Source organism: Somniosus microcephalus, chromosome 4 (genome assembly GCF_052327205.1).
Source record: "Somniosus microcephalus isolate GS21.2 chromosome 4, FLI_Smic_1.0, whole genome shotgun sequence".
Classification (NCBI taxonomy): Eukaryota; Metazoa; Chordata; class Chondrichthyes; order Squaliformes; family Somniosidae; genus Somniosus; species Somniosus microcephalus.
This window is the reverse complement of record NC_140990.1, coordinates 307,005,747-307,031,050: the sequence shown is the minus strand read 5'-3', so window position 1 is coordinate 307,031,050 and position 25,304 is coordinate 307,005,747. Positions and strand designations below refer to the sequence as shown.

Sequence of the window (25,304 nt, the reverse complement as noted above, 5' to 3'; positions counted from 1 at the left end):
CGGGCGGCCGCTAAAGTTTGCGCCTGGCGCAAATTCGAGGCCACTTCTCCGATATTCATTAGCTTCGCCCTAAGAGTTTGCTCGAGCGCTAAAACTGGCGCTGCACGCCTCTCTTTAGGCGCTAAGCCGGAGGTGCTGAGCGAGAGCGCCGAGGCCGGGCACAGCGCAGGTGCGGCCATTTCTTGATTGACAGCAGACACCCTGGCGCCGGCCAGCTCTTAAGGGGGAAGGGTCGACTTGGTCTGCTGCCACGCCCTGGATAGTGGAGCCCTGCAGCTAGGCCTGAACACTGCTGCTGGACCCAAATAGCGCCTGAAACCATGGAGAAGGCCCGTGAACGAGCGCAGCGCTTCTCAGAGCTTGATCTGAGGGTGCTGGTTGGTGCTGTGGAGAAGAGACGCCATATTTTGTTTCCGGACAATGGCAGGAAGCCGCCGGCCCGCGTCTACCGGAGAGCCTGGAGGCATGTCGCCACCAAGGTGTCATCCAACAGCGAGGTCCCCAGGAGCGGTGTCCAATGCCGCAAAAAGCTGAATGACCTCGCCAGGATTGTCAGGGTGAGTACCCTTTCCAGTGTCCTCCTCATCCTTGCATGTGCACCTCACATTATGGGCAAAGGGACCTGAAAGCCCTAATGGCCAGCCCTCATGCAGCAGCTATGGGACACTCATGAACATCAATTGCACATTGTGCACTTAACACACTGGCCAGGCTATTCGACCATGGGAGGCAGTGCACACAAGATCAGGGCTACACACTGGCCAGGCTATTCGACCATGGGAGGCAGTGCACACAAGATCAGGGCTACACACTGTACTTAGAGGCCATCCTTTCTCTTGCAGGCCAAGCTGGCCAATAATAAGAGGAGCCGGAATGCGACCGGGGGGAGGCGGACCCCAGTTCCAGCCGCTCACCGAGCTGCAACATCGTGTGGAGCGCATCATGGGTGCCCGGGTGATTGGGCCCGTTGCATCTGGAGATGCCGACCCTGTTCTGGGCACCAATGGTAAGGACATCACCTTTTGGACCTCTCTCGTCCCACTTGCGCATCAGATCTACATCCTTTGCCACTGTCCGACCAATGCACTGAATGCCACCACTCATGCATCCCTCGCTGACGCCCTCTCCTCACTCTAAAGCTACTCTTGTGCCTTCCTGCTTTCAGATGGTGAGGAGGAGGTCCCTGAAGTTGCCAGTGACAGCCCCTCAGAAGAGGAGAAGGAGGAGGAACAAGAGGAAGGCGGCCCATCAGGGGAACCCTCAGCCGCGGCAACCCATGCCAATGTAGGGGACACGTCTTCCCTGGAGGGGAGCGTGGGGGAAGTGTCGGAGGGGAGGGGAGCTCCTGGGACCAGCGGCCTGCAGAAACGCGGGAGGGGGGTGGAAGCTCAGCGGCCTTCTCCCCAGAGGGGGGGAAGGGTCGGAGGGGAGTCCAATTGCTGGGCCCAGCGGCGTCCAGCAACGCAGGAAGGGTCGGCCAGCTCGGCGGCCTTCTCCCCAGAGGGAGAGTCCGGCCTCCAGTCCGGAGACGGTCAACGCCGAGGAGATGCGCCGCCTCGAGGACTTGTCCGCGGACTCGGAGCGCCGGCACACGGAGCTCATGGGGGTAGTGGCACGGTTGCCTGAGGTCATCGAGTCCCTGTCTCAGAGTGTGACCGAGTTCGGGGCCTCACAGGCCACCAGTCGGGCGGAATTCGGGGCAGCTCAGGCAGCGAGTGGCCAGGTGATCAGTGGTGCCGTGCAGTCACTGGGTGCTCTGATGCGGTCACTGAACAGGTCAACACGGGCACTCACTGCTGCCACACTCGCTGTGTCAGCCAGGCATCGCCAGGGCACCCGGCTCGCTGCAGCAGCACAGCGGTCTGTCCCTCGGCAGATTGGTGCGCATGCTGCAGTGCTGGCCCGGCCGAGTGCCAGTGTCTCAGGCGACCAGCGAGCGCCTGCCATCCGCCAGCTTGCCCCCATTCCTCCAGCCGCCACTGCCACTCCCCCAGTGGAGCTGCCAGGAGCTGCTGCAGCGACTGATGCTGGCCAGCCACAGCTGCAGCATTCACCAGCCGGCCCCTCGACGGCCAGACCTCATCTAGGCCGACCCCCAAGGGCATCTGCCGTCACGACATGTGCCCCTCAGGAGCCTGCCCCCAGCCTTGCAGCAGCCAATGGCCTCACTTTGAGGAGGAGCAGCAGGGCGTGCAGGGGCCGCCAAAGTTTGCGGAAGGCATCGCCCTCGCGGGCCACTAAGTAGAGGGTGTGTCCAAATGTTGTGTTTTCTGGAATGTGTGTTTTGTGAAGGCCGAGGATGAAGGCCATTTTTGTTTACATCTTTTGTTAATGCTCCCCAGGTTGTGGGAGTGAGTCATGTGTGTGTGTGTGTTTTTTGGGGGTTTCGTCTGTTTTTGGTTTTCATGTGGGAAGGGCCCCGAGTTTGTACAATAAAGCATTTTATTTATTCACATTGTCCATGTTTGATCTTTGAAGTGTTTGTTGCCTTAACCGGCTGACAGCTTGCGGAGCGGCTGCAATCATGTTGTTTCATTGGCACAAGCCATTCCCTGACAGGGGGCCTAGAAGTGACGGTCAATAAGCCGCCGACGGGCGGCCCTTGGACCTTCTGCCTCCCTCCTGGGCTGGTACTCCTCCTCCTCCTCCTCCTCCTGAGGTGGTGGTCCAACGTGAGGTGGCAGTGCCTGAGTCCTGCGGATAGCCAGGTTGTGCAGCATGCAGCAAACGACGACGAATTGGGAGACTCGCTCCTGCGAATACTGGAGGGCTCCCCCGGAGCGATCCAGACAGCGGAACCGTTGCTTGAGGACGCCGATTGTTTGTTCTATGATGTTCCTAGTCGCTTGATGGCTCTCGTTGTATGCCTCTTCAGCAGGGGTCGTGGGCGCGCGGAGCGGGGTCATGAGCCAGGTACACAAAGGATAGCCTTTGTCCCCGATAAGCCATCCTCTTGGGTGAGGCTGTGCCTGGAACATGTCAGCCACAGTTGTCTGTCGCAGGATAAAGGCATCGTGGCTGTTGCCTGGAAAGCGGGCACTGACAGCTAGGATGCGCTGCCTGTGGTCACACACCAGCTGTACGTTGAGGGAATGGTAGCCCTTCCGGTTGTGATAATCCTCGGCATGCTCCAGAGGTGCCCGCAAAGCCACATGCGTGCAGTCAATGGCGCCCTGCACCATGGGGAAGCCCGCTATTCTTGCAAATCCCACTGCACGCTGCTGCTGCTTGTCCAGGGTCATGGGGAAGGAGATGAATTGACATCTCCTTCTGAAAAGGGCATTGGTCACCTGGCGGATGCAGTAATGCACGGCGAACTGGGAGATGTTAGCGATGTCCCCAGCAGCGGATTGGAAGGAGCCGGTGGCATAGAAGTTGAGAGCCACCGTCACCTTCACTGCCACCGACAGACGTCCTGCGCATCAGCTGTGGATGCAGATCTCTGTGCAGCAGCTGGCAGATGTCTGCAACCACCTCCCTTCTGAATCGCAGCCTCCTAACACACTGCGCGGCAGACATGGTCAGATAGGAGGACTGCTGGCGGTATACCCTGGGTGGGTAAGGCCTCACTTGGCGACGCCTGTTGCCCCCTCTGCGTCTAGCCAGGGCTGCCACTCTCTCACGGCGTCTGTAAGCCCTTCCGGCATAAGGCTGAAACTCAGCGTTGGCACCCAATGCAGCCCCCATTATATGCTGGCAAACACTGAGATCTCAATGAAGGCAAAGATAATTGCTAAGCTCTGGCCTGAGCCAAAAATACCTGTCCTAGTGTTGGGCCAAAGCAGTAAGCTCTCCTCCTTGGTCTCTCTCCAAAAAACCGTTGCACAAGAGTGAATGCTGCAAAATGGCTGGCCTTTATAGTGCAGGGTAAGTGCCCTTTAATTTGCGCTCCCCGCGGCCCGCCTCGGCTGTGTACCGTTCCACTTCACAGTCGTTAGGGCCGCCCGGCGCACAATGGGGCGGCGCGAGTGAAGTTCCGGTTCCGGGCGCACAAAGGGCGTTGCACGACGAAATGACGTCATGATCTGCGCGCGCAGCAGGGCGCGCGCTAAGACTTTGCGCCGGCGCTAAATATCTACTGAAGTTGGGGCGAGGCGCAGATCGCGCTGCGCCCGGGCGCTAAGCGCCTAGCACTCGAGATCTACTCCTCCTAAGGCGCTAACGGCTGGCGCGCCCAACTGAATTTCTAGGCCCTCATCTTTAACTCCTTCCAGTGGCTTCATTCCAAACTAGTAAGCCACCTTCTCCATAAGTCCCACCCTGCACCCTTCCTCCACTCCACCAGAGTCAATCTTTTAATCACAGTGTACCCACTGTCTGTAATACTTTCCCCAAACCACTTTACCTTGCTCGCTCCATCTCGGCTTTCAAAAAGCCTCCTAAAATCTCATTACTTTAATTGTATGCTCAGTCTCCTCCCCCACCAAGTTTCGCCTTTTTCTTGCCCAATGTCCACACCTCACTATAGGAAGGATGTGATTGCTTTGGAGAGGGTGCAGAGAAGATTCACCAGGATGTTACCTGGGATGGAGCGCCTCAGCTATGAAGAAAGACTAAACAGACTGGGGTTGTTTTCCTTGGAGCAAAGAAGGCTGAGGGGGGACCTGATTGAGGTGTACAAAATGATGAGGGGCATAGATAGGGTAGATAAAGAATAACTTTTCCCCTTAGTAGGGGGGTCAATAACAAGGGGGCATAGATTCAGGGTAAGGGGCAGGAGGTTTAGAGGGGATTTGAGGAGGAACTTTTTCATCCAGAGGGTGGTTGGAAGCTGGAACTCACTGCCTGAAAGGGTGGTAGAGGCAGGAACCCTCACAACATTCAAGAAGCATTTGGATGAGCACTTGAAATGCCATTGCATACAAGGCTATGGACCAAATGCTGGAAAATGGGATTAGATTGGACGGGGCTTGATGGACGGCGCAGACACGATGGGCCGAAGGGCCTCTTTCTGTGCTGTATGACTCTATGACTCTACTTTGTAAAGTAGATCGAGACGTTCTTTTATGCGAGAAGTACTATATAAATGTAATTTGTTATTGTGATATCAAGCGGGATGCAAACAAATACTATTTCAGCTAACACATTATTTACCTCAATCTCTGCTTACTTTTACATTATATTCATATTGCACAGTCAGGAACAATGAGACATTTCTTCACAAACCTGAAGAGAAGTTTTGCTTTTCAGGCAATCTCAGCATTAATAAACCCTCCAAACCAAGCATGCACACACAACCCAAGTGATATGATAGCAGCAAAGCTCCTCACCAATCTGAGCTGAGTGCACCCGCTTGGCTATGTTTTTGGCTCGTACTGCTTCCTTGATTCGATCGACCTCCTGATGGTAATGCTTGCGGTCCCTCATGGCGCTCTCCTTGGCTTCCTTCAATGCACTCTCCAGCGCCTTAACCCTCTCAGCTGTAGCCCGAAGTCGTTTTTCCAGCTTAGGAAGCTCACAACGAAGATCTGCATTGTCACGAACCAGCTGGAAGAGAAAAAGAGCCAAGTAGATGACAATGAACCACAGGATAACAGGGGGGCAATTCTGACTTTGGTCATATAGTGCAAAACGGACAATCATCGGCTCAGCCTCCCATTATACCACTCTCCCAATTTTCATATCAGGTCAATGGAAATGAAAATTGAGAGAGATGTATATTGGGCGGCTGAGCCGATATTGTCCAAAGTCAACATTAGCCCCAGCTATGAAATGAACAGAAATACTGGAACGGCATAATGCACAGAAAGCCAGTTGATTTTAATGGAGTTGAGGACATTGACCCAAAATTTTATTTGGCAGGATCTAAGCAGACAAAAGTAAACACTCTGGTCAATGCTCTGCAGAATTTATAGTAAGTTAGCATGCCCCACATTCATTTGACGTTTTGTTCATTTTGTGAACTCTCACTTACAATGTGTGGAAATTTTGGGAGTGATGTTTACCAGGTACACCAATGGTCAAATGATGCTCAAAAGACATGAAGCATGCACCCATTCCCACAGTAAATAAAAGATACAGATAAACGATTCTAATCTTTCAAGAACTATGACCTATTTATTCTCTGTCTTTCCTTTCACCAAAACCGTGAATCATTTTGCTGTCATGGCACCGGACTTCACCTCTCTCAACTGGCATCACCAGCGGCACAAATAAGGCCTATACCAAAAAAAAGTTCAGGCACCAGTTCTCATAAGATTAATGGATACTACCCTGCTACCTGCACAACACACTGATGCCAACGTGGGTCAGGGAATTAAACAGTGCTCTTTTAACACACAAAGTACAATTAGCACTACGATGACAGCACTGACAATTAGTTGATATAAAAGAAAGGTTTGCATTTATATAGCGCCTTTCACGCCCACCGGATGTCTCAAAGCGCTTTACAGCCAATGAAGTACTTTTGAAGTGGAGTCACTGTTGTAATGTGGGAAACGCAGCAGCCAATTTGCGCACAGCAAGGTCCCACAAACAGCAATGTGATAATGACCAGATAATCTGTTTTTCTTATATTGGTTGAGGGATAAACATTGGCCAGGACACCAGGGTGAACTCCCCTGCTCTTCTTTGAAATAGTGCCTGGGGATCTTTTACATCCACCCAAGAGAGCAAACGGGGCCTCGGTTTAACGTCTCAGCCGAAAGATGGCACCTCCGACAGTGCAGCATTCCCTCAGCACTGCACTGGAGTGTCAGCCTAGCTTCATGTGCTCAAGTCCCTGGAGTGGGACTTGAACCCTATGGTACCTATAGGGTACCTAAAGTTTCAAGAGTTGCTTCACTTTACAGACCACATTAGCAGATAAAACATATTCCAGCTGTAGGCCACAAGCATAGGAACAGGAGTAGGCCATTTAGCCCCTCGAGCCTGTTCCGCCATTTAATGAGATCACGGCTGATCTGTGACCTAACTCCATCTACAAACCCTATAACCACAATCTATATCAAAAACAGTTCATAAACTGCACCAACCTCAAGGTCTGCCTAGTCATCAACTCAACAGAACAAAGTTTCTTGGCTTGTAGGCCAACTGAGTGAGTTGAGCATGCAGGTGCAGCAGGCGGTTAAGAAGGCAAATGGTATGTTGGCCTTCGTAGCGAGAGGGTTCGAGTACAGGAACAAGGATGTCTTGCTACAGTTGTACAGGGCCTTGGTGAGACCACATCTTGAGTATTGTGTGCAGTTTTGGTCGCCTTATCTGAGGAAGGATGTTCTTGCCATGGAAGGAGTGCAGCGAAGATTCACCAGACTGATACCTGGGATGGCAGGAATGACGTATGAGGAGAGATTGGGTCGATTGGGCTTATACTCGCTGGAGTTTAGAAGAATGAGAGAGGATCTCATTGAAACTTATAAAATTCTAACAGGACTAGACAGACTAGATGCAGGAAGGATGTTTCCAATGGCAGGGGAGTCCAGAACCAGGGGTCACAGTCTAAGGATAAGGGGTAAACCATTTAGGACTGAGATGAGGAGGAATTTCTTCACCCAGAGAGTGGTGAACCTGTGGAATTCTCTGCCACAGAGGGCGGTGGAGGCCAATTCATTAAGTATATTCAAGAAGGAGTTGGATATATTTCTTAAGGCTAAAGGGATCAAGGGATATGGGGAGAAGGCAGGGACCGGGTACTGAATTTGGATGATCAGCCATGATCGCATTGAATGGCGGAGCAGGCCCGAAGGGCCGAATGGCCTACTCCTGCTCCTATCTTCTATGTTTCTATGAGGCAGAATGCTGCATTTTGTTTTGTGCAAACATGGTTTTCAGGACCTTGGAATGGTGGCTTACTGCCAAGGGGACAGTTAATACAGGAACAGCTTGCATTGGGGATACATAAAAACAGGGAGGGGAACTGAGAATTTTACTAATAGAGGTCATGCCCCCAAATCAGGAATCACATGGCAGAACAGTAGACATATTGGCCTAGAAATTCAGTATAGCCACGTTTGGGGCGCTACAGCCGGGCGTTATCTAAATTTTCCCCCCGGCGCAACTTAGCGCCACCTTTGCCGATATTCAGTTGCATCGCCCCAAGAGGTTGCTGCTGCGCTAAAGCAGGTGATGCATGACTATCATTAGGCGCTAAGCCGGCGATCCGGGGCGCTAACACCGAGGGCGGGCGCAGCGTAGGTGCGGCGAGTTTCTGAATGAAGGCAAACACGCTGGCGCCGGTCAGCTCTTAAAGGGGGAGGGTCGACTTGTTTGGCTGCCATGCCCTGCACACTGCAACCCTGAAGCAAGGCCTGACCATTGCTGGTTCATCAGTTCTACGCCCTGGACCATGGGGAAGCCCGCTATTCTTCCAAATCCCATTGCACGCTCTTGCTGCTTGTCCAAATGTACCATGAACTGGGAGATGTTGGCAATGTCCCCAGTAGCGGATTGGAAGGAGCCGGTGGCATAGAAGTTGAGAGCCACCGTCACCTTCACTGCCACCGACAGAGACGTCCTGCTCCTGAGCTGTGGCTGCAGATCTCTGCGAAGCAGGTGGCAGACCTCAGTGACCACCTCCCTTCTGAATCGCAGCCTCCGAACACACTGCTCCTCAGACATGTTCAGACATGAGAACTGCTGGCGGTATACCCTGGGTGGGTAAGGCCTCCTGTGCCGACGCCTGTTGGCCCTTCTCCGTCTGGCCATGACTGGCACTCTCTCATGGCGTCTCTGAGCCCTTTGAATGCAATGCAGTAAGCCAACGTCTCCACCCATTGCAGCCCCCATTAGATGTATCGAATCAATGCTATGGCACTGAAAGTTAAATCCAAGTGCAAAGCTCTGGCCTGAAGCCACAAGTACCTTTGTCTCTCTCCAAATATCCGTCTCTCACAAAGGAGTGGAGCAAAATGGCTGCCATTTATACTGCAGGAGGAGTCCCCTTTAATTAGCGCCCACCGCACCCCACAGCGACTGGGAACCGTTCCCCTCTACCAGTCACGGGGGGCCCCAGGCACACAATAGGCCGGCGCAACTGAATTTCCGGTTCGGGGCGCACAAAGGGCGTTGCACCATGAAATGACGTCAGGATCTGCGCGCACAGCTGAGCGCACGCTACGGTTATGCGCCACCGCTAAATCTTAACTGAATTTCGCGAGAGGCGCAGATCGCGCCGTGCCCGGGCGCTAGCTGCTTAGCGCCCCACTTCTCCTCCTCCTAAGGCGCTAGCGGCTGGCACAAACAACTGAATTTCTAGGCCATTGTACTTTACACCACAGTGAACAAGTTCAGAGGGCATTAAACAAACAATCTACAGGAGGACAGAGTTAAAACTTGGAAATGCCTTGGAACTAAAAATTCATCTCAAGAAGGCGGATTTCGGATTGGAATTGCCAATATGGCTTCTTTACAGGGAGGAATCGTATCCGACAGTAGAAGCAAATTGGTTGATAGATTCTAACACATAAAATCAATGAGAAATAAACAAGTATGGAAAGAAACATCAGAAAGATACAAGTGCGAAAAAATGAACAATTATGATGAAATTTCAATATGGACTTTGTAAGGCCTCAGCCGCATAAACTGAAAAATATTGGTTTTGGAAGTTATCACAGAATACTGTTAAAAAGCAGTTGTAGCTATATTGAGATCAACACTTTAACTCAGTGAAACACAATCTATATCAGCATTTTTATGTTTGAGAACCTAGCCCATCAAAAGGAAATGACAGTATTACCAAAATAGTGTCATCTTGATCAAAAAGGGGATTAGATATTTGAAAGCGAAAGACACTTCTTGTGGGGTGTTTAATGTTGGAATAATAGACAATTTTCAGATTTTTACATAGGATATACAGCACAGAAACAGGCCATTCAGCCCAACCAGTCCATGCCGGTGTTTATGCTCCACTCGAGCCTCCTCTCGTCTTTCCTCATCTAAATCTATCAGCATAACCCTCTATTCCCTTCTGCCTCATAGGCTTATCTAGCCACCCCTTATAGGCATCTATACTATTTGCCTCAACTACTCCCTGTGGTAGTGAGTTCCATATTCTCAGCACTCTCTGGGTAAAGAAGTTTCTTCTGAATTCCCTATTTGATTTCTTAGTGACTATCTTATATTGACTTGAACAGAATTTTGTACAAATCACCTTCATACCTGTTTGTGAACTTTTGTAAGCTGCTCCAGGTTGTTCTCAAGAAAGGATATTTTCTGCTTCTGCGCAGCACTCCCCCCTCCATCATCTGAGTCCAGTTCAGTACTCTGAGGAAATGCAAAGCAAAATTAACAATCTGCGACCAGTTGCAAAGCATGCGACTGAAAGTAATCAATCAAAGCAATTGCGTTACCCTTCTGGCCCAGCTCTGCTGGTGGTGTTTATTTAGAAACAAATAAAAACATCAGGCTCGATTTTCAGTGTGCCGTGGAGTCCCGAAATCGGGGGTCCTGACCCCACCCCGCCCCCAACCCGCCGCCATGCCAGTTTCAAAGGAGGCGGGTACCCACCTCGCACTGGGACCCGCCTCTCTGAGGCGGGAAGGGATTAGTGCCAATTTAACTGCCTGTTAACAGGTTGTTAACAGGCAGTTTTTAGCCTAATCCCTATTTTTAAGCTTGAACTGTGGGATTCCCGATGGCTCCGTCGGGATGAAGGGCTTGGAGGGGTCGAGATGTCAGTGTTCAGGTGAGTTATGTGTGCATGAGTGCAAAGGTAAGTGTGTTTGGTGTGTCTAAAGTGATTAAAGAAGTTTAAATGACCTTTTCTTACCCTTTCAGCCTTCCTTCCTTTAGGTTCGGGGAGTCCCTCATCTCACCGGCACAGAAAGCAGAATGGCTGCGAACTGTCAAAAGTGACAGCCTGCAGCTTTCTGCGCAGGAGAGGTTTCTAACCGAGTCTGTGGAGAAGGACTCGTGTTAGAAGTAAGACTGTCAGTGTTTGACAGCTTCAAACAGCTGTGAAACGCTGATATTTCATCTGTCAGGTGGGCTCAACAAGGTCAATCAAGTTAAAATTGCGTGGATTGGCCGCGTCTCGATGGAGGTGGGACTACAACCCCGAAAGTTGTAGTCCCGCCTCCAACCCGACTCCTAAATGAAAATCCAGCCCATCATGTTTATTTGGGAATAAGATCAGTATGGTTACATAGAGTGAGATATATCCATTTATACTTTTGCTTCATGTTTGAGGCAATCCTTTCAGTATGAAGTGTATTGCACTATCTACTGCAACCAATTGTCAAAGTAAAACTCCTATTGTTTGGCCTAGAGAGATATTGTTTGGCCTAGAGAGATATGGGTTTACCAAATGGAATACAGAAAATCAAAATGCAATATTTTTGTTAAACAGGTCAAAAAATACGTTTGAATACATTGGTTTAGGATAAGAGGTAATCTGGTCCTTCTACAGACCATCTGCCTGGTGTTTACTTCACTCAGTTAATTGAAGGGAACGTTAGAATCATACAGTACAGAAGGAGGCCATTCGGCCCATCATGCCTGTGCTGGCTTTCTGAAAGAGCTATCCAATTAGATGAACTGCCCTGCTCTTTCTCCATAGCCCTGATTTTTTTTCCTTTTTAAGTTTATATTCAATTCCTTCTTGAAAGTTACTACTGAATCTGCTTCCACAACACTTTCAGGCAGTGCATTCCAGATCATAACAACTCGCTGAGTAAAAAAAAAAATTCTCCTCACCTCCCCATGGCTTTTCTGCCAATTATCTTAAATCTGTGACCTCTGGTTACTGACACTCCTGCCAGTGGAAACAGTTTCTCCCTATCTACCCTATCAAAACCCCTCATAATTTTGAGTTCTGCCCTAATATTTTTCAATTACTAAAAATTAATCAAGCAACATTCTAGAATCTTTACTGGTCAGCCCCAGCCTGCCTCCACTAGGTGGTACCTCACACTACAAAATCTTGGATGGAAACAGATGGAGTTAGAGACATCAGTCCTAGTGGGATCACTCTGCTAGCTGAAAGTATAAACCCAATATCAGTTACCTTTTCTAATGTGATAGCAACTCAAACTCATGGGGCAGGATTTTCATTGGGCCGTGGAGGCGGGATTGGAGGCGTGTGGGGGGTTAAAATCACGAAATTGGGGGGGGGGGGGTGGGTGAACCCATCCCGCCCCCAACCCGCCTCCATGCCAGTTTCAAAGGAGGCGGGTACCCGACCTGCACTGGGACCCGCCTCCCCGAGGCGGGAAGGGGATTAGTGCCAATTAACTGCCTGTTTTCATTCTTGAAGTGTGGGATTCCCGACAGCCCCAAACCACGCCAAGTTAGCGAGGTGGGCCATCGGGCTGAAGGGCTTGGAGGGTTCGAGATGCCCGGTGTTCAGGTGAGTGATGGGTGCATGAGTGCAGAGGTAAGTGTGTTTGGTGTGTGTAAAGTGTTTAAATAAGTTTTACTTACCTTTACAGGCTTCCTTCCTTCAGGTCTCGGGAGTCCCTCATCTCACCGGCACAGAAAGCAGAATGGCCGCGATCTGTCAAAAATTGCAGCATTCAGCTTTCTGTTCCGGGGAGATCTCTAAATCATCCTGAGAAGAAGGAATTAACTTAGAGTACAGATTGTAAGTGTTTGACAGCTTCAAACAGCTGTGAAACGCTGATATTTCATCTGTCCAAAGGTCTTGACAGATGAAATGTCAATCTGTGACGTCACCTGTTGCCGGGTGGCCCTTAATTGGCCTGCTGAGAGTATGTAACTGACAGTTACATTAAAACATTAGTTACTGATAGCTGTTTCTTTAGATAGTTTCATCCTCTTGTACCTCGCATCACACCCAAAACATTGGGTACAATTACCTCGAGTATTTAGGTTTAAAATTTGGGAGGCAAAGCCTGGTTCATTAAAGATCAACTCCAAAAATATGTCCACAATTGACCCTTGGAGAACGTGTAAAAAAACAGCACTGAAGTAGATCAATCGACTTACTTTCTTGACCCGAGTGGTGAGGTCCTGAACAAAAAGTTTTCGGAGGTTGTGGAGAGTTTGAAGTTCTTTTGCCTTTTAAAAAGAACAAGCAGTTAGTGTTAGAGGGTTTAAGGAATATAGATTGTAAATGAGCTTGTATCTCTTTCCAATCATTAATTATATACACATATACAAATAGGTAATTAATGAGCACAAACCCCAGTGACTACAAACACTTGCAAATATAAAACTTTAAATAATTGAAAATCAAATAGTTTGATTTGGGTGGGGGGAGAGGGGGGAGTCGAAACGGTGTTTAATACTGGCCATATCCAAGAAAAACATCCATTTGTTTAAAAAAAAAAGTCGCTGATTAGAAATGGAACAAACAGCATTTGCGGAGCAGAACAGGATCTTGGTCTGTTATATAGAAAATTTATCCTCCACCACCACCAACCCCCCCCCCCCGCCCCCGGCCCAGTCACTTCTGCTACCACAAGAGAAATTTAGAAGGTGATGGATCAGCTATATTTGTTGGGAAAGATTACTGTTGGGAAAGATACCCACCAACGACAACTTCCTGCTTGAAGCACCCATTCGCCCGTCACTGTAGACTAGTTTCAATTTATAAACAAATTGCATTGTAGTTTAATTGGTCTACATGGAGATATGTAGCTCTAGTTATTTAGATTGTTAGAGCTTCTTTAAAAAAATGCCAACAATGATTTCATGCTGCATGGCGTTCGGTGTATATGCTGGGAACCATGGATTCAATATTGGGAAAGTTTTGTGGGAAAGAAAGAGATTTACAGACATTACACTCGCATGGCGTAGTCTTTGTTCTACAGGTGCGTGATCTTAAAGTTTAGTTAAGTTACATAATTGGGGAGGGGGACTAGTTTGTTCTGAAGCGAGTCCATTAAAAGTCCAATAGGTTTCACATTAAAACTTACAACTGTCTCTTCCAGCCCCTTGAGGTCCTGTTTTGCTTGCTCTCTTTTGTCATTAAGAAGTCTAAAAGCAGGACATAAAAGTTATTTGGAGTCAGATTTTATTTCAGATTGACAGCGTATTAAGAAAATAATTTCATGCCTCCGTGTCGTACAATTTACCAAGTTAGAGGTAAACAGATCACATTACAAGAGAATGGTCTTCAAGTAACAACAAGCCGAACGATATAATGATAAGGTTATTTAACCGTCATGCTATTGTAGTAAGGTGAGGGCGTCACCGGTCAGCTCCATGGCGCCGCTGAGCAAAACAAGAACTCCAATACAAAATGTACACAACAGATGCAAGAATTTTTATTGCAAAAGATATATAGACACTCACGTACCACCACTAGAACAGAAAAAGGAGCGAGAAGGCCAGAACTAGGATGTTTTGCCTGGACAAATATTGTTTACTGGTAGCAATGACCAAATCAATACTGTGCATCATCACATTTATGACCAAATTAGTACTCCCCTCTTTAAAAATTTCTCCTTCCAAAATGCCCATAATATCCCAAGAATGTCTGAGGCACAGACGTTTCCCCGGGTGGTATCAGTCAGACAGGAGGTGATTTTTCACACAGTAACTTTATGCCCTTAGTGTTTTTTCTCTCTCTCTCTCGTTTTCTACCTCCTTCCCACAGAAGTGCTTTCATCCAACCAAGACCCTTAAATACAGTCACCCACCATGAATTGGCAGAACATGGAAATTGAGTGTGGATAATATGGAGTATCATTCGTGACTGCCATCAGAGCTACCAGACCAGCCTCCAGGTACCTATGAATTCTAAAGTGAAATCTGCAGCTTTATTATGAAGCGATAACCATTAAATAACATTTTCCTCAGTTCTCCTGGTGTGAAGAGAGAGAGAGAGATCATTTAAAAAATAAGCTTACACAAGTTTCTGGAGCTCGTCACTTTTTTCATGTTCCTCCATTTTTAACTTGTCAAAATCGGAGTTCAATTTCTCCTGCTCCAGCACAAGTTTCTGGTTAAAACTGTCGAGTAAAGAAAAAACAAACGTATTTTAGCATTAATTTAAATAGTGAACTACAGGTATTTGCATAAAAGCACTCGGGTACTAATAATGCAAAATTTGTCAGTAATTAACTATTAACCCAAGCAACTTCATTGTCTTGTCAAGGCTACGGCATTCAACTTGACATTTCCACAAGATTATGCCATTTGATTCAACCTCCTTTTTCAAATCAATTGCATTTCCACCCCCAACCGATTTAAAATTAACAAGTATTTAAATCAGCACAATTAGTACTCAAGCTGTTTTATATGGGAGTAAAATATACAGGAAATACAGTCACTTAATTACTGTTTGCAGAATAACAGCAGCTGTGCTCAGCAGTGCTTGACTTCTCAGTTTTGAAGTGTATATAATTCTTATTTTGTATAAAATGCTATTGTCTTTCATAGTGCATACATTATTTTAACTATTATCACTGTTACAATTTACTCAAGAATGTAAATATGATAACTTCTACTACTCAGATGTAAACACTAAGAAATAAATATTACAGTTTCAAATAAAAAGAACTTTACATTGTCCCAACCACAACAATCTTATTGTCCTCAGTCATTTTAATTTTGGACCATTGCTATAGCCATATCAATAACAGACCCAGTGATGGCGATTTTGATATTAGGGTTTATTACAATGCTGTACAACTGGCAAAATACCCTTAACTGATGGTCATAGCCTTGGTTCAGTGGTAGCAATCTTGCCCCCGAGTCAGGAGGTTGCGAGTTCAAGCCCCATTCCACAGACTTGAGCACATAATCTAGGTTGGCACGAGTGTTGCACTGTTGGAGGTGCTGCCTTTCAGATGAGACATTGAATCACATGCGGGAGGTTTAAAGAAAAGCTTAGGAATTCTCCCCGCTGCCGCGATTGGCGACCCTACCACCCTCCCCACCCCCCCCAACCTCCGATTCTGAGCTTCGATCTTGCCCTTCCTCCCAATTGCCGGACTCTCCCCACTAATTCCGATTGCTGGGGACCATTCCCAACAGCAGTAAGGTTTTTTAAATTTGCCGACATCTTTAAAATATGCAAAGCAGCAGACACAGGTGATTCTGCTAATGTTTTTTTTACCCCCCAACGATTTACAATGAATGTGTACATTATTAGGCGAACAAATGGCAATTGAAATTTAAATGTTAAGTATATGTTGAAAGAATGTGGATCATAAGTATACGATGAATGGAATTGAATTAGGAATCATGCAGACTTGGGATGTGACCTGTAAGTAATTGCAGAGAGTTCAATTTTAATGCCTTAAAAAGGCTAATCGAATGCCAGGATTTAAAACCGGCTCTACGTTAAGGCTTTACAATAGGTCATGCCACACTTAGAAAACTGTGCTTAGTATTCTATGCCACAAGAAAGGTACACTTGCATTGGAAAGGGTACAGAGAAGAGCAATCAGTCTGACTCCAAGTGTAAAAGGTTGATCTAGGAGAATAGATTAGAGAAGGCTAAAGTTTTAAAGACTAGTGGGGGGAGGGGGGAAGAAAACTGATAAAGGGAGGGACCTCATCAAAGTATGCAAGATATTAAGTGTGGAGAGGTGAGGTCATGCATTTTGGAGGAAAGTCAAGGAATGGGATTATACACTGAAAGGGTGTGGTGGAACAGAGACCTAGGAGTGGAAATACGTTATCCATTGAAAGTACAAATAGAGGCAGATAATGCCATATAAATAGGGAGTAGCAAGAGCAAAGACATTATGATAAATTTGTACAAGGCAATGCTTAGGCCATAGTTATATGGTGCACAATTTTAGGTACTCCATTATGAAAAGAACATTTAAGCTATAGAGAGCAAACTGCATAGATTCACCAAGGATGATGCCAGGGATGAGAAATTATTGTTATGAACAGTGACTTCAGCTACTGGGACTATTCCCGATGGAAAAGAGAAGGTTAAGAGGAAATGTAATCAACACTTTTAAAATGATGTAGAGATATGGCAGGTTAAATAGGGAAAGATTATTTCCATTGGTAAACAACTTAAAACGGGCACCATGAAAGAAAGAACTTGCATTTATAATAGGGCCTTTGACATCCCCAAGATGTTCCAAGATAATTACCAGCTAATGAATTCCTTTTGAAGTGTAGTAACTGTTATTGTGTAAGCATTTTGCACTCAGCAAGGTTCCACAAACAGCAGAGATAAGTGACCAGTTAATCTGTTTAATGGTGGTAGTTGGAGAGAAGTGCTGGGCTGGACACCAGTAAAACTTCCCCGATCTTCATTGAATAGTGCCAGGCGATCTTTTACATCCACCTGAACAGGTAGACAGGGCCTCAACTGAACATCACATGCAGCAGTACTGCACTGAAGTGTCAGCCTCGATGATGTGCTCAAACCCTGAACTGAGGATGAAACCTATAACCTTCTGATTCAGAAGTGAGAGTGCTAACACTGAGCCAAACTATATTTACTAAGAAAGTGAGGCGAGACAGGGAATAGTTGAGGCAGAGACCATTGCATTAAAAAAAAATAAAAGAGTTCTTTAAAGCAAGAGCACCTCCCAAACCCGCGACCTCTTCCACCTAGAAAGGCAAGGGCAGTAGGCGCATGGGAACACCACCACCTCCAGGTTCTCCATCAAGTCACACACCATCTTGACTTGGAAATATATTGCCGTTCCTTCATCGTCGCTGGGTCAAAATCCTGGAACGCCCTCCCCAACAGCACCTTCACCACACAGACTGCAGCGGTTCAAGAAGGCGGCTCACCACCACCTTCCCAAGGGCAATTAGGGATGGGCAATAAATACTGGCCTTGCCAGTGATGCCCACATCCCAAGAATGAATTTTTAAAAAGACAGTTAAAGGAGAGGAATTTACAGGGCTATGGGAGACAGTAGGGCAGAGAGATTAATTTAGGCCTCCTTTTGTTCAGTAAACCTCTATGCTTCTAAATTATTACTTCAAAATAAGCCAACAATGAATGGAAACTGGGAATAATAAATATAAAACAGGCATGTGAAGAATTTTATTCAGTGATAAATATTTGTAATAATCTGCCAATCAAAGTAGTAGATGCAAAAATGTACAGATCAATGCACTTATGGGAAAGTTAGAGTCATAGAGGAATGAGTCATCGACCTGAAACGTTAACTCTGTTTCTCTCTCCACAGATGCTGCCTGACCTGCTGAGTATTCCCAGGAATTTCTGTTTTTATTTATGAGGGATGAGCTATGATGGATCAGATGGCCTTTTCTCATTCCTAACTTTCCTTAGATTTAATAACCTTCTCACTTAGTTAGTCAAATTACCTCAATTCAGCACCAGTCGTTTTTCATGAACAGAGCAAAGAAGTGAGCTTGTATATGTTTGTGGATAGACTGGCGAAGCTGAGGCTGTTCTCCTTCGAGCAGAGAAGGCTAAGAGGAGAGTGGTTATGATCTGGGATGCGCTGTCTGAAAGGGTGGTGGAGGCAGATTCAATCGTGGCTTTCAAAAGGGAATTTTAAAAAAAGTACCTGAAGGAAAAAAAATTGCAGGGCTACAGGGAAAAGGCGAGGGAGTGGGACTAGCCGAAGTGCTCTTGCAGAGAGCCGGCACGGGCTCGACGGGCCGAATGGCCTCCTTCTGTGTTGTAACCATTCTATGATTCGATAGAGGTGTTTACTATATATGCAGTTTAATACTTCACATTCCTTTATTGGCAAGTTGCATTCTGAAGTCCTGTCAGATACTTACTCCCTTAGGTCATCAATGATTTTTTGTTTTTCATCAATTTCATCCCTCAGACGAGCCAGTTGCTTCTGATGGGCCTCTCTATGGTTCTCCATTTGCTCTTCCAGAGTTTTCTAGATGAAGACACCAAATTGAGTTAGGAGTTATTGAATTTCTGCTGCCTTTCACAGATTTAAGGTGATTGGCAAAAGAACCAGAGGCGACATAAGGAAAACCTTTTTTAAGCAACGAGTGGTTAGGATTTGGAGTGCACTGCCTGATAGGGTGGTGGATACAGATTCAATAGTAGCCCTCAAAAGGGAATCGGATAAATAGTTGAAGGAGAAAAATTTGCAGGGATATGGGGAAAGAGCGCGGGAGCGGGGCTAACTGGCCTCCTTCTGTGCTGTACTATTCTATGATCCTATTTCTATGTTAGGATTCCTCCCTCCCCACATACGCACAATGATCTCTTCGAAACTATTGGTTTGTCCAAATTACTGGGAGCTTCCAGTGCCCACTTCTTGGTCCTGCAAGCACCTTGGATGCGGAGAGTTTCCATCACAGATCAGATCTGACAGTGATGCTTCCAGTTTTGAAGCTTAGTATATGGAGGCCAACTAGAGCTTCTAATCATCCCCCTTTTGTCAAGTATGAAAAATCCCCAATAGAAATTTCCCTATGCAAAAAGGGCCCATCTTAGAGGCTCAGTCTTCAGGAAAATGTTTGCCAAATCTTTGTTACCAAACACAATACAAAGATGTGTTTAGTGAAAAAAAGTATCATTGTATCACTTACGCGTTACAGTAGTGTGAAAATGTTATATTTATAATCTTCGACTTACAGAATTATTTTCATGAAGAGGTGCCTCTTTCATAAGAGCAAGGATCCTGTTTGTTTTATATCAGCCAAACACCATTAAAACAATTAAAACTGTTGTAACATGCTTCCTGCTCTGTAGCTCATTTGTCAATTTAGTGTAAACAGTACGGCCTCGATTTTAACTGACCTGTGGAGTTGTGATTGGATGTGCGGGGGGTTAAACTCCTGAATTCAGGGGTCCCGACACCATCCCGCCCCCAACCCGCCTCCATGTAAGTTTCAAAGGAGGCGGGTACCTGCCCCGCACCTGGACCCGCCTACCCGCGGCGGGAAGGGATTAGTGCCAATTAATTGCCTGTTAACAGATAGCTAACAGGCAGTTTTTAGCCTAATCCCTAGTTTAAACCTTGAAGTGTGGGATTCCCGACAGCTCCAAACCACACCAAGTTAGAGTCGTCGGGCAGTCGGGTTGAAGCACTTGGAGGGGTCGAGATGTCGGTGTTCAGGTGAGTGATGGGTGCATGAGTGCAAAGGTAAGTGTGTTTGGTGTGTCTAAAGTGTGTAAAGAAGTTTAAATTACCTGTACTTACCTTTACAGCCTTCCTTCCTCTAGGTTTCGGGAGTCCATCATCTAATCGGCACAGAAAGCAGAATGGCTGCGAACTGTCAAAAGTGACAGCCTGCAGCTTTCTGTGCTGGAGCGATTTCTAACTGAGTCTGTGTAGAAGGACTTGGGTTAGAAGTAAGACTGTCAGTGTTTGACAGCTTCAAACAGCTGTGAAACGCTGATATTTATCTGTCAAAACATCTTGACAGATGAAATTTCAGTCTGTGACGTCACCTGTTGCCGGGTGGCCCTTAATTGGCCTGCTGAGCCCGCTGGGCGGGCTCAACAAGGTCAATCAAGTTAAAATCGCGTGGATTGGCCGCATCTCGATGGAGGCGGGACTACAACCCCGAAAGTTGTAGTCCCGCCTCCTTCCCGACTTCTGAGTGAAAATCACCCCCGTACAAGTCAGTACTTAGCTAAAACCAGAGGCCTCGTTAAAAAATTTAAAGCAGAACATTTGAGAGAAGTATTGAAAGTACCAAGAGGAAGTAACACATAGCAAGACAGGCAAATTAGACTGAACCAAAATCTGAAGTCAACATATCATGATATCGTCCTGCCCTAGTCCTCAATTTGACATTTAAGTGAGAAATTATTTTATCGCTCACCTATCTATTTAAATATGCAGATTGGGCTCCGATAACATCATTGTTCCCCGATCGGCTATTTTAACCTGAGCCCCGAGTTGGGGGGACCAGCAATGGCTTCCCTGCCAGGAACAGGGTCTGGGGCCAGAAGAGGCCTGGCAAGGCAAGTTTTTAATAGTTTAACAGCTGGGCAGCCGCTTTCCGCCAACCTCCCAGCCACGTTGGCCAGGAAGCGGCATGCAAATGTTTAAAATCAGCTGAGCCCGCCTGCTACCAAACCCGGACAGGCATGCCACTCGCTTGCTGCGCTCCCACCTGGGAGGTATACTCGAGCCCATAATCTCCCTAAAATGGCACCAGCACACATTGGTGAACAGGACAGCTCATTCCCAGTCTGTCCAGTGAAAGAGAATGCATTGAAAGCAAAGTGACCTTATTTATTTATTTTTTTCTTGAGGGGGGAGTGGGGGTGGTGTGTTGGGTTTGCCAGGTTGACTTCGGGGAAAACGCAAGACAGAATATAAAAACCGGTGACAGCTAGGTTAGAGAGTAGCAGCTGAGAATTAATCATTTTGGCCATGCAGCAGATTCTTCCGTCAATGAATATTCCAGTCGATAACAGCTCCATGCAGTGGAGAGAAGCTGCTCAGAAACCCAACGCAGATCAGAATTTATTTTTCCTGCCTATGCGCCAGCTTTCATAACAGATGAGTCACAAAGTACCTACATCAATGCATCTCGTCCATGTTATTACCTTCATTTCGTTGGCATCTTGAAGCATGGTCTGATGCTCCTTTTCTTTGTCCTGGAAGGTCACTTCATGCATCTTTGCTATTAAGCAATTTTCAAAAGAGAATTAGCTACACACACACACATTAGCAGCCTCTATGCACTGCATGTTAGACATTTTTAAATTCAGAGCTAGAACAAATGAGAACTTTCATCGTTTTAATTCTGCGTTTGTGATGTTTGAAACGGTTAAAAAAAAGAAGCAGGTGCTGGTTTGTTTTGCTGAAATATATAAAGATGCCAAAGCCACTTGAAAAGTTGACAATAATGGCCCAGAACTTCGGGTCTCCACGGGTGAGTACGCACGGGGTACTCACCCGTAGGCCCAATGGAAGTGCCGGTTTTGTGCATGCATTGCGCATGCGCGGGAAACCAGCACTTCCGTTCCCCTGAACGAAGGGGTTCAGAGTTCGAATGCATGCGCAGGAGAGACTGCGAGTGTGCATCGAACTTACGTTTTTTTAATTTTTTAATTTTTTTATTACAGGTTTTCCCAGGCGGGTAAGTCACCAGAAGTTACACATATAAAAAGCAGTCGTAAGGCCTGCTTTTTACAAGGTAAGTGGTGAATTAATTCAAATTAAAACATTTTTTCCACAGGTTTATTATTTTTAAATACTTTAAAGCAAGGTAAGTTTATTTTTAGCCCCGTTAGAAAATAGAATTATTTTTTTCAAAAATTTAAATTGTTTAAAATAGTTATTTCATGTGATTTATAGTTTATTTAAAAAATGTGATTTAAAAAAAAAATTATTTGAAGATTTTGTGATGTTTTGGGGCTTATAGTATTTATAGGTTTGACAGGTCTTCCTGTCAAACTTATGAATGAAGCATTCCCTGCTCCGATTGGCTCTCCATGGCCCACGTGACCCCAGGGGATGCATCGAACTAACTGCGCCCCTGGGATACGCAAGCACTGCGCGCCGGCTGTTGGAGGAGGCCCAGGATCGGAATCCCACGCGGGCCCACAGCTCAACGGCCGGCGCGCTAGGTAAGTGCAGGTCGGGGGCTTGCACTCGCGGGAAGCCCCCGACCCGAATTTCTGGGCCATTGTCAATGTAAAGTTCTTAGTACAATATGTCAGTACAAATGAGTTCACTTCATGAGTAACAACTGGGATGTACATGTACACCAGGGCAAAGGGGAGCCAATTAACCCTGAATTAGATTTCAACTAATAATTATAGAGACCAGTTAAAAATAACCACTGTTGTAGTTCCATAATAATCGTTAAATAAATGTTTGGGTTTTTTTTGCCTTCCCCTTCTCATGCAAAATGAAGTCTTTTTTTTTCTGGGGCACTGCGAGGAATTGTACACCTCCAGCCCCTTTCAGAAAGTTAGTACATTAAAAAAGAATATTTTTAGTATAGCTGGATGTATATATACAGTGTGCTGTAAAGTACTTGGAGACAGAATAAAACTTGCAGTGTCCTAAATAAATGATCAAGTGGATTAAGGCATCTGAATTACTTAAGCTTCAGGCCAGTGCATACCTTGGGCACGGAGTTTAGCTAACTCTTCACTGAGTGCATCGTGAGACTCCTCCAGCTGTCTTCTCTTCTGCTCTACATTCTGCATGTAATCCGTCAGCGATTTTATCTTGGCTTCATGCTTTCAAAAGATTAACAGCACAAAAAGCGGATGTAAAGGTGTGCATTATACAAACCACCAGCTGCTTAGAGCCACTTAGTAATAGTCAGGTCCCGAAATGTAAGCCAACACATTAAACCTGGATCTCGGACAGTGTCAGAGTTCATCTTTTTTGTGCAATAGAGACCGTTCTCTTCCTACCTACATTACAGGTGTCAAAATGCTCACTCGCAGGATACAGCTTTTCAAATAAATGTAAGGCATGTAGATAATGTACAAACGCATTTACAATTTCTGATACGTACAGCACAATAGCAGAACTGCTGTGATTTTACGTGTTCATTTACCAGCAACTTGATACAAAGCAGATTAATACATGCACAATTGCACTTTTGTAACTCCACTATCATGGCTTTTCTTTTTATTATTGAGAAGTCACCTTTTCAACTAAGTAATTTACTCCCACTGGCACAATGGCAACCATCTTTTCAAACAGACAAATTGTGCACTGAAGTGCAAAACTGCATATCACAGTGGTGGGACAGAGTGACTTCCCACACCACTATGTTCTCAATTTGAGCTACGTCATTACGGGAAGGCGTCAAGCAGCAGCCAGGCATTTGCCCACAGAGGGGGTGCAGTGGGGGAAGTTAAGGACAATTGGGAACACCGGGGGGGGGGGGGGGGGGGGGGGAATCACTTGCACTGCCATGAATTATTTGAAAAGGCATGTTAACAGATTTCCAAATGGCATACCTGAAACATTAAATTACAGGCAAAACAAAGCAAGAGGCCTCTTGAGGCCCCGCACTGCAAATCCCCGGACTTAGCAATTTTGTTTGAACTCGGGAGGCGTCAGCATTTTACTGATGATCAGACAAAGCCCAACTTTCAAAATGATGCTTATTTATCCTCCCGAGGGTTACACGCAGGGAATCTGGTGAACATCTGCGAGCGCTTTCACAGGTTATTACACATCAGGGCCACCAGCAGACACACTCTCATCGGTGGGGGTTGGGGGAGGGGAGAGAGTGTGGGGAGGGGGAGAGAGTGTGGGGAGGGGGAGAGAGTGTGCGGAGGGGGAGAGAGTGTGGGGAGGGGGAGAGAGTGTGGGGAGGGGGAGAGTGTGGGGAGGGAGAGAGTGTGGGGAGGGAGAGAGTGTGGGGAGGGAGAGAGTGTGGGGAGGGAGAGAGGTGGGGAGGGAGAGAGTGTGGGGAGGAGAGAGTGTGGAGGAGAGAGTGTGAGGGAGAGAGTGTGAGAGGGAGAGTGTGTGGGGAGGGAGAGTGTGTGGGGAGGGAGAGAGTGTGGGGAGGGAGAGAGTGTGGGGAGGGAAAGAGTGTGGGGAGGAGAGTGTGTGGGAGGGAGAGAGTGTGGGGAGGGAGAGAGTGTGGGGAGGAGAGTGTGTGGGGAGGAGAGTGTATGGGAGGGAGAGAGTGTGGGGAGGGGAGAGAGTGTGGGGAGGGAGAGAGTGTGGGGAGGGAGAGAGTGTGGGAGGGAGAGAGTGTGGGAGGGAGAGAGTGTGGGGAGGGGAGAGAGTGTGGGAGGGAGAGAGTGTGGGGAGGAGAGAGTGTGGGAGGGAGAGTGTTGGGAGGGAGAGTGTGTGGGAGGGGAGAGAGTGTGGGAGGGGAGAGAGTGTGGGAGGGAGAGAGTGTGGGGAGGGAGAGAGTGTGGGAGGGAAGAGTGTGGGAGGGAGAGTGTGAGGAGGGAGAGAGTGTGGGGAGGGAGAGAGTGTGGGGAGGGAGAGAGGTGTGGGGAGGGAGAGAGTGTGGGGAGGGAGAGAGTGTGTGGAGGAGAGAGTGTGGGAGGGAGAGGAGTGTGGGAGGGAGAGAGTGTGGGGAGGGAGAGATGTGGGAGGAAAGAGTGTGGGAGGGAGAGTGTGGGGGGAGGAGTGTGGGGAGGGGAGAGAGTGTGGGGAGGGAGAGGTGGGAGGAGAGTGTGTGGGAGGGAGAGGAGTGTGGGAGGGGGAGAGAGTGTGGGGAGGGAGAGTGTGGGGGAGGGAGAGTGTGGGGAGGGGAGAGAGTGTTGGGAAGGGAGGTGTGTGGGGGGAGAGAGTGTGGGGAGGGAGAGAGTGGAGGGAGAGTGGGGGGAGGGAGTGGGTGGTGGAGGGAGAGTGTGTGGGGAGGGGAGAGGGGTGGTGAGGGGGAGTGTGTGGGGAGGGGTGAGAGTGTGGGGGGGAGAGAGTGTGGGGTGGGTGAGAGTGTGGGGAGGAGAGTGTGAGGAGGGAGAGTGTGTGGGAGGAGAGAGTGTGGGGAGGGAGAGAGTGTGGGGAGGGAGAGAGTGTGGGGAGGGAGGAGTGTGTGGGGAGGGAGAGTGTGTGGGGAGGGAGAGTGTGTGGGGTGGAGAGAGTGTG

At 47.4% G+C, this 25,304-nt stretch overlaps 1 protein-coding gene across 2 annotated transcripts in view; it reads right to left on the bottom strand.

Moving 5' to 3' along the window:
- The window catches only part of kif5c (kinesin family member 5C), a 235,563-nt gene that overhangs the window by 30,785 nt on the left and 179,474 nt on the right, over positions 1 to 25,304 (bottom strand). For both annotated transcript variants that reach the window (XM_085986689.1, XM_085986690.1), the window contains exons 17-24: positions 22,858 to 22,975; positions 21,329 to 21,405; positions 18,580 to 18,689; positions 14,751 to 14,852; positions 13,815 to 13,875; positions 12,883 to 12,954; positions 10,096 to 10,200; positions 5,271 to 5,487 (exon numbers count right to left, since the gene is read on the bottom strand). In XM_085986689.1, the coding sequence (XP_085842815.1) occupies positions 5,271 to 5,487; positions 10,096 to 10,200; positions 12,883 to 12,954; positions 13,815 to 13,875; positions 14,751 to 14,852; positions 18,580 to 18,689; positions 21,329 to 21,405; positions 22,858 to 22,975 (862 nt within the window). The remainder of the gene's footprint in view (positions 1 to 5,270; positions 5,488 to 10,095; positions 10,201 to 12,882; positions 12,955 to 13,814; positions 13,876 to 14,750; positions 14,853 to 18,579; positions 18,690 to 21,328; positions 21,406 to 22,857; positions 22,976 to 25,304) is intronic.